This window comes from Belonocnema kinseyi, chromosome 9, assembly GCF_010883055.1.
Source record: "Belonocnema kinseyi isolate 2016_QV_RU_SX_M_011 chromosome 9, B_treatae_v1, whole genome shotgun sequence".
NCBI lineage: Eukaryota > Metazoa > Arthropoda > Insecta > Hymenoptera > Cynipidae > Belonocnema > Belonocnema kinseyi.
Window position 1 is genome coordinate 83222145 of NC_046665.1, and position 9448 is coordinate 83231592.

Genomic DNA, 9448 nt, shown 5'->3' on the forward strand with positions numbered 1-9448 from the left:
CCCCCCAATGAGTATACTAATAAATTCTGAGGACTCACTTGCCACTGTAGAACAGTAGAATGTTTTTCTTTGCGATGCTTCACATTACCAGGTCCAATAAGAACTGTCGATGAATCCGTTGGCGAGTTTTCCTTGTTACTTTGAGGGTGAATTGAGAATGCACTCTGGAAAAAAAAACATATATTAAAGAATATGGAAATTTTTATCATTATTTGAATATCGACCAAAAGGAGAAAACTATACCGTGTGCAATCCTAAAAACCCGGCAAAGTTCTCGATCGCTTCAACTTTCACTTCGGGCTTTAAATTTTCAAATTTGGCATCTAATATAATCGTTAATAGTGTTTGATCTTGATCATCTTCACAGTGACTCTGCAATTAAAGAAATAGTAATTAAAATAACATAATTGTTAATTTTCATTGAAAATGTAACATTTTTTCAAAGAAATTTTGTTCGTATCAACAATTAAGTGAATTTAAACAATGAATTACAAGTTAAAGTACTAGCAATTTTAAAATAACAGACTGTACATCCCAGAATGCTCACGAAAGACAGGAAATAGGGTGATTTGTCATGAAAAGATTAGTTTACTACGAAAAAATATGAGTTTTCGGACAAAAAAGATTACCTATAATACAAATAAATTAATTTTAAACAAAATAATTAAATTTTGAATCAAATAGTTGAATTTGCAACCTTCAGAGATGAATTTTCGACCAAGAAGGTTAATACTCTACAAAAAGATGAATTTTTGACAAAATACATCAATTTCCAACCAAATAATTGAATTTTCCACTAAAAACAGGGTGACCATTTTAATTGACGAAATAAATTCTCGGTCATTTCCCAGTTTTTTCCCGGTTCGCGAACATTTTTTCACGGTCAATGAAATTTAAAAAATGGAACACTGAAGCTACAAAATTTTCCACTCGAGGTAATACCAACTGAGTTTTAAATCAAAGCACTCAATGGTACTGTTAAATTTTGAACTTTAAAAATTGAGATTTAAAAGTTTTTAATTAAAAACATTTGTATTCAAATGCTCAATAATTTACACGTATAAAATTGAAGGAACTAACATTTTTCAATATAAAAAAATATAAATCCACGTTATCATTTTCAATCCTCTAAATTAAAAAATCAATTAATGATCTTTAAATTTGTTCAATTATATAATTTTAAGGAATTTTAAGCAAGAAACATCAAATATTGAAAAATTGAAAAAATTTTAACTGAACACTTTTTAAATTAGAAATTCAATTATTTTCTTTTTAAATAGTTTAAACATCCTTGGAATGCTTCAAAATTTTATTTCAAAATCTTGAGAAATCTAGAAGTCGTTTTAATTTATTATTTGTAGGCGAAATTTGAGTAATTTTAAGAGATATGTAGAAGTTTTGAAAAGATTCAAACTTAATGTAAAACTTGAAATGATAGCCTGATATAAAACAAAATATAGATTTTCAAAGATTTTAAACAAAAAAATTAAATTCTTTTCAAGAATTGTGAAAGGCTTAAAAAAATAAAAACATTTTCTTAAGATTCCTAGGAAAATTGAAAAATTATTTTAAGAGAATATTTTAAAAGTTTTTCAAAGATTTCAACAAAATTTTCAAAAAAGATTCTCGAAGATTTTAAGAAGATTTTAAGAAAATTTTCTAAAATTTGCATGATAATTTATAATCTTTATAAAACTCCTAAATATCTCTTAAAATTACTCAAATTTTTCTACGAATGTTCATTTGTAAATTATACATCGAAATTAAAAAATTTCACTTACAAAATAAGCACTTTTCAAATACAACAATTAAAATTGTAACATTCAAAGTTTAAAGGCTCTTCGAAATTTTAACGATTCCATGTTTTCTATGTCAAAAAATTCAGTTAAAGATTCTTTACTTTTAAATATTTGATTTCAATTTATTTGTCTAAAATAAAAATTCAAATATTGCTAAATATTCAATAATTATACTTTTTTTTATTAAAAATTTCAAATTGAATGAGTTAAAAATAGAATATTTTAGACAAAAACAATATTTTTAATTTAATAAAATCCTTTAATTAAGAATATATTATTATGAAGTTATTTTTAAGTAGAAAATAGTTTATAAACTTTCAGTCACACGCTCACATTTTTTTGATGAGTAAGACTTTCAAATTGAAACCGCTTAAGTTTTAAAGTTAAAATCCTTACATTTTTAACTGGTTTAAAATCTTTATGTCAAATCCTTTTCGTTTACTTTTTATTACTTAAAGTACAGATAAATTTAAAGAAAAATGTATTTATTTATTAAATAAAAATGATTTTTATCCCAAATTTTCAACGTGAAAGGCTTTTATTTTTATTATTTGTTCAAGTCTTTGAGAAAGCATTCAAAAATTCTTTAAATTAAAAATTTTAAACGAAATAGTTCAATTTTATGAATTTTCAAACTACAAAAATGAATTCTTAAACAAAGAGATGAATTTTCGACCAAAAAGACGAGTTTTCAACAAAATACATGACTTTTACCACAAGTAGTTGAATTTTCAGGAAAACAAATTGATTTTCAGCAAATGCTTTATTAAAAATTAATCTGGTTCATTGGTTGAGATTGGACTATTTTGTTGAAAATTCGTCTTTTTGGTTGAATTTAACTGTTTTTGGTTAAAAATTTACCTTCTTTACTGGAAAGTTCAACTATTTTGATAAAAAATTTAACAATTTGGTAGAGTATACAACAATATAAATTATTTTTTAACAAAATATTTCAACTTTTAACCAAGTACTTGCATTTTGAACTCCAAACATGAATTCTTACAAAAAAAAGTAAAAGCTGTTATTTCAACCGAAAAGGGTTTTGATTTTAAATTAAAAATAGATAAATTCATCCAAAAAAATATTTTTAATTAAAGAAAAAACAAAAAAAGAAACCCAATTGTTGAATTTCCAAGCCGAAAAGAAGCCATTTCTACAAAACAGTTGCATTTTTAACCCAAAATTATGAAAAAAAGTTGAAAAAAGGAAATTCCTTAAAAAGGAGGAAAATCCGTGCTGGATAAGTTACTTTTTTGTTACAATTATGTTACTTAATGCAAAACCTAACAAGTTACTTGCAGTTACTAGTTAAAGTAACTTCAAATTACTTATACGAAGTTACTTTTGCACTTTCTTAATTTTATAATGTAAATATCAAAATAACTAATCTTCAGATGAGAATTCATAAAAACTTGATTTAAAAAGAAATAAGCATCATTTTAAGTAAATAATGAATATACAATATATTTCGGCAAGTGAGCAACAGTATATATTTAGAATATAATTCAAATTGAGTACATAATAGATATGTCACTCAGAATATCGTGCGGCATCAGATTCTGAACGGGTTTTGTTTTTCCGCAGTGTTCAGCAGGATCACCGGAATGACTTGTTTCGTTGAATTTATTTTCATAAAGTCATTAAAAATAATTTTTTATATTGAATTTCAAGATACAATTAGGACTCACATATTTAATTCCAGCAATTCTATTCCCCCGTTTCACGGTACTATGCAAATCATGAATATAGACTGATAAAATAGTTGAAAATACAATTTGCATGACTTTAAATTCCTAACATTTCAAGTACATATATTACATTTTCAACAAAATAGATAACTTTTAACAGAATAATTGAATTTTAATCCGAAGAGTTGAATTTCCAACACTTTTGAACAAAAAATTTTTATTTTTAACAAAATACAGGAATTTTCATACCGAAAACATTCATTTTCAACAAAAAAGTGAAGTTTTAACCAAATGGTTTATTTTTCTACCATTTTCAAATAAAAAAGACGAACCATCAACAAAAGAGTTAAATTTAAAAAAAAAAGAGGTAAAACCCACACTTTTCAGCAATGAGTTAAATTTTCAAACCGAAAATATGAAGGTTTAACAAATATGTTTGTTATTTTTCAACCAACTAGTTAAGCTTTCTACCACATTATTTTAATTTTTTAACAAAATACATGATTTTTTAATCAACATAGAAGAATTCTCAACGAAAAATATAAGTTTATATTATTTCAACCAAAAAAATTTAATTTGAAATTAAAAACAGTTGAATTCAACAAAAAAAAACACGAATTTTCAACAAAATATAGCTGAATCCTGAACCAAGTCAGATTAATTATCTACCGAAATCAATGAATTTTGATTTAAAAAAGAGATTAGATTTTTTTACCAAACGAGATGAATATTGAAACGAAGAGGCAAATTTTTGAACCAAGAGAGACAAACGTGCCCTCTAAATTACTGAATTTTCAAGCCAAAACAGGGTGGCCATTTTAATCAAAGAAACCAATTCCCGGCCATTTTCCGTTTTTTCTCGGTTCAAAAGCAATTTTCACTGTGAATGAAATTTAAAAAATCGAACTCTGAAGCTAAAAATCTTTGCATTTGAAGTATGTAATAAAAACTGAGCTGCAAATTAAAACACTCAAAGTGGAATTCTTTAATTTTAAAATTTTGTTAATTCCAAAATTTTTATTGAAATTGTCAATAATTTACACGTATAAAATGGAAGCTATTAAAACTGAACAATTTCAAATAAAACGCAGTTAAACAGCCAAATAATTTTTTTTTACTTTTATAAGTTGTAGAGTACAAATATTCAGATTCAGTTGCAGAAATATAAATCTACGTTATCATTTTCAATGCTCGAAATTGAAGAATCAGTCAATGAATTAAAACATTTTCAAAATTATATAATTTTAAGCAATTTTAAGCTAGAAACATAAAAAATTTAACGATTCAAATTATTTTTATTTTTAATAGTTTAGAAATCCTTAAAATGCATAGAAATTTTATTTCAAAATCTTGAAACATCTACACGTTCTTTTCCACTTTTTTTTTAACTTTAAGATATTTTTTCAGAACTTCTTAACATCTTTTAAAATTATTCGAATTTTTCCGATTTTTTTTAATCCTGCCAAATTAAAAAATTTTCTTAAAATCTTCCACGTTCATGTTTGATAATTTTGTAAATCTTTATAAATATTTATTAAAATTAGTTTTTCAAAGTAAGACATCATTTTCAATTTTCCTAGGAAATGTTTTTCATTCTGCTAAAGCCTTTCAAAATTCTTAAAAAGCTTTCAAATTTTTTTATTTAAAATCTGCCAAAATCTATATTTTGTTTTAAATTAGGTTGCAAATTATTCTTTCAAATTATTTGAAATCGTTTCGAATTTTAAATTAATTTTGAATTACTATCTGAAAACATCTAAATGTCTCTTGAACTTACTCGAATTTTTTGTAATATTAATAGGTGTTCAATTGTTATTTATAAATCAAATTGTAACGTTCAAGTAATTGCTCCTTTTCTTAATTAAAAATTTCAAATTGAATGGTTTAAAATTAACATTTTTTTACTATATTATTATTAATTTAATAAAAGCCTTTAATTACGAATATATTATTTTGAAGTTATTTTAAAACTGAAAATAGTTTAGAAAGTTTCAATCGGGCGTTTAAATTTGTTTAACTAATAATACTTTCCAATTGAAAGAGTTCAATTTTAAAGGATGAAATCGTAAAATTCTAAAATTGCGAACTGATTCCGAATCCTCTTGTAAAATCAATTATTATTCAATTTTTAAATAAGTACAATTCAATTTAAAAAATCACGAATTAGTTTATATTATACAAATGATCAAACTGAAATATTTTTTTATCAAAAACCTTCGACTTCAAAGGCTTCTAATTTTTACGTGTTTAAGTCTTTAAAACTACATTTAAAAATTTGTAAACTAAGATGCACGCTTAAAAATTAAAATCTAGAATGGAAATTTTGCAAAGTGAAAGATTTGCGAATTCCGCATTCTAAACTAAATGATATCGTAATTGAAAAAGATAACAATTTATCTGATTATTTTTCAAAAGCGGTTAAAATCAAAGTTGAACAGATTTTTTTCTAAATGTTTGTAAAATTCCCGGTCAAAAAATAAATTCCCTGTCATTTCCCGGTCTTATAAAATTCCTGATAATTTCCCGATTTCCTGGTCCAGCAGCCAACCTGCAAAAAGACGAATTTTCTACAAAACTTTTATGTTTCAAACCGAGAATATGAGTTTTTAAGGAAAAATTAACTTTTCAACTACACAGTTGAACTTTCTACCAATATATCTGAAATTTCAATAAAATACATGAATTTTAAAGCCAGTAGTTAAATTTCTAACTAAATTTAATTAATTCGCAACAAAAAATACAATAGTTAGTTACTTTTTAAAATAGTAAAAAAGTTACCGTAAAAGTTGCATATAACATAACTTTTTAGTAACTCAGTTGCTTGCAAAAGTTACTATACAGAGTATAAAGTCTGAAATAATGACAGTATCATTTGATCTTATATACCTCCTTCTCCCTAACATAACACCATTACGTATATAAAGAACTAATTTTTCTCTCTTGTGTGTGGCATTCCTTTAGAATTAGATGATATTGCGCAAATGTGCTCGCAAGGATCCACTCACAATTGTATTGCGACAAGAATGTCTCCCTGCTTCTTGCGTGTACGTGCCAACATCAATTGGCATCAATCAGACCGTTTACAAGCCTAATTTCTTTATGGGATTTAAATACGACAACATCTCTGAAAAGCTGCAGAGCGACTCACTGCTCTCATTTTTTTGCGAGTTTCCATCTATAAAATGCTTCGCTAGCAGAGTCGTAGTAATTTTATGACTTTAGCAGATACATAAAGGGAATTCCGCAATTGCAAAACTTCATTTTTTACAATTCCCTGGGGCATTGCAGATTTCAGAACGCTAAATTTTCTTAAAATAGGGAAAAAGAAGGAAGAAAAAATAATTTTTTACTTCTATAAGTGTCTTTAACTGTATTTTTTTTATACTGTTAAATCAATATTTATAGATTCCTAAAGTTATCCGTATGACCAATATGCAACTTTTATCAGTTAATAATTTTTGTATTACAAAATTTTAAATTTTTTTCATACAAATTTTTTATTTCTTCCAAAATTTTTGTATGAAAAATAAAATTTGGGACGCGTGTTCTAATTTAGCCCTAATATTTTACTAAACTGAAACTCGTAAGTAATATGATAAATATTTTTCAAATCAATAAAATCGTTTAAATCTGAAAACTAGTAAATATATTTAAATAACTGCAAAAACAGATGAAATGTTTTATTCAATACATTGTCATTTTTTTATTGAGAAACGATTACGATAACGATCATGGACTTTAACTTATGGCACTGGAAATTATTTTTAAATATGTGAAAAATATTTTCCATGAGTTTCAGATTTCATTAAAAAAGACTTAGGGTTAAACTTCACCCTAAAAACTAAATTTGATCACAAAATTGATGAGACCCGTTCGACTTTTTTTTCTGACTCCAGAAATTTTGAAGAAATTGAATATATACCTTTAATCTTGATTAAAAATGTACCAATTAAGAACTTAAACTCAGAATAAATAAATATTTAATTTCTTCTTTCACGTCCAATATCCCCCTTTCTTGTAAAAAAATATTTAAAAAAGAAAGAAAAAGAAGACATCAAAAAATTTTCAACAGTTAAAAAAAATAACACATGAAATTTCCATATTGGACACAAAAAACACTTTAGCAACCTCTAAATATTTGTTTAAAAATCCGAAAAAAATACAAAATAACTTTCTCACCATATGAAAGAACTTTGCGCTTTAAATTTTTAAAACATCCAAAAATCGTTTTTTGGTCGGACAGTGGCACCCTAGGGTACATACATTTTTTCCAAGACGTACTTTTTGCAGCACAGTTAAGAAAGTATGTAATTATGAAAAATAGAGGATATATCTTGAAAACATGGAAATTTCTCATAAAAAGGGGACCTTTTTGAAAAAGAGGAAAAAAGGGGATTATGGGAAAAACTGTGAAGCTTGGAATTGTACGAAAAATTCCTAACAAATAAAAAAATATGACACATATTGCATCGCTGTATCCCTATGGATGTAGGACTGTCTACTTTCTTTAAAACCGAGTCAATTTTATTCAATCTGAACACATTCAATGAGTCGCCGACTAATTTACATATGAAAATGTAAACCAATTTTTAATAATATTATTGAATTCTAAACAGTTCTCATAATATTATTTTAAGAATTTTCTTAAATCCGAGGTTAAATCCTAAAATTCTATTCATATTATTTTAATTAGCGTAAAATATAATTACGTATCAATCGAGGAATCGATCACTCGATTTTTAAGTAAACAACAAATTTCAAAGATTTCAATATATTTTGGAAGATTTCACAAAAATTTCCAAGAAATTCACAAAGACTTCATAAATATTTCAAAGGAATTCACAAAGATTTGAAAACAATTCCCAAAAATTTCAAAGATTTCAAAATATTTCCTAAGATTGAAGAATATAACAAATTTCAGAAAGATTCCAAACGATTTCAAAAGATTTCACAAACATTTCAGACATATTTTGAGGATTTAAAAGAATTTCAAACAGACTTTGAAACATTCCAGAAAATATTAATGATTTCAAGCAAACTCACAAACATTTAAAAATTTTCGTAAACTCCATAAAAATTCACAAAGCATTGAAAAATCTCAAGGATTCCAAAAGATTTCATAAAGATTTAAAAGAAATATATAAATTTTAATAGATTTCACAATGATCCAAAAGATTTAAAAGAAATTTAGAATGATTTCAAAAGACTTCACAAATATTTCAAAGAAATTCACGAATAATTCAAAAGATTTTACAAAGATTTCACAAAGACTTAAATCATTTCAAAACGATTTCAAGACTTTAAAGATTTCGCATATATTTCAGAAAGGTTATAAGGAGTTTTATCAAGATTTATATAATTTTACAAATATTTCACAAACATTTCATATAATTTAACTAAGATTTCACATAAGCATGTACACCAGATTTCAAGAGTTGATTAACACCTTCGATATCATTACCCAATTTGAAATTCGCGTTAAAGTAATAAAATAATTGTTAGGAATTTGAAATGGATGTGACTAAGAAAATTCGATTTTTTTTTCAATTCCATGACTTTTCCAGGTCTGCAGGTCTTTTGGAAACCCTAGTAAAGCTGGGACCTTTTAAACACTACTCTTAATATTAAACAATATTATGTAATATATTAATTTTAATATAATTAATTGAATTATCATATAAAAACAATAATCGTAATATGCACTAAAAAGAAACGTACCTTCTTATCTGTGTGCTTTGATTTATCCCGATTGTCTTGCAGTACTTGAACAGTGAAAAAATCCCTGGCAACGTCGCCGTGTTTTCCAAAAGCCTTAATACTCAGTCTATGTTGTCCTATATCTTTCTTTGAGGGTACACCCAATAAGGTGTTTGCTGGCTCATCCCAATATAGCCAATTCGGAAGCCCTTTATTATTAGTGCCGTGTGCCTTCGCACCAACAAAATTTAAATGTTTATAATA

General features: G+C 25.6%; 1 protein-coding gene across 4 annotated transcripts in view; it reads right to left on the minus strand.

The window, feature by feature from the left end:
* LOC117179860 (dystroglycan) overlaps positions 1-9448 on the minus strand; it is a 74426-nt gene that overhangs the window by 41651 nt on the left and 23327 nt on the right. For all 4 annotated transcript variants that reach the window (XM_033372016.1, XM_033372015.1, XM_033372018.1 and 1 more), the window contains exons 3-5: positions 9206-9415; positions 244-372; positions 39-164 (exon numbers count right to left, since the gene is read on the minus strand). In XM_033372016.1, coding sequence (XP_033227907.1) covers positions 39-164; positions 244-372; positions 9206-9415 — 465 coding nt within the window. The remainder of the gene's footprint in view (positions 1-38; positions 165-243; positions 373-9205; positions 9416-9448) is intronic.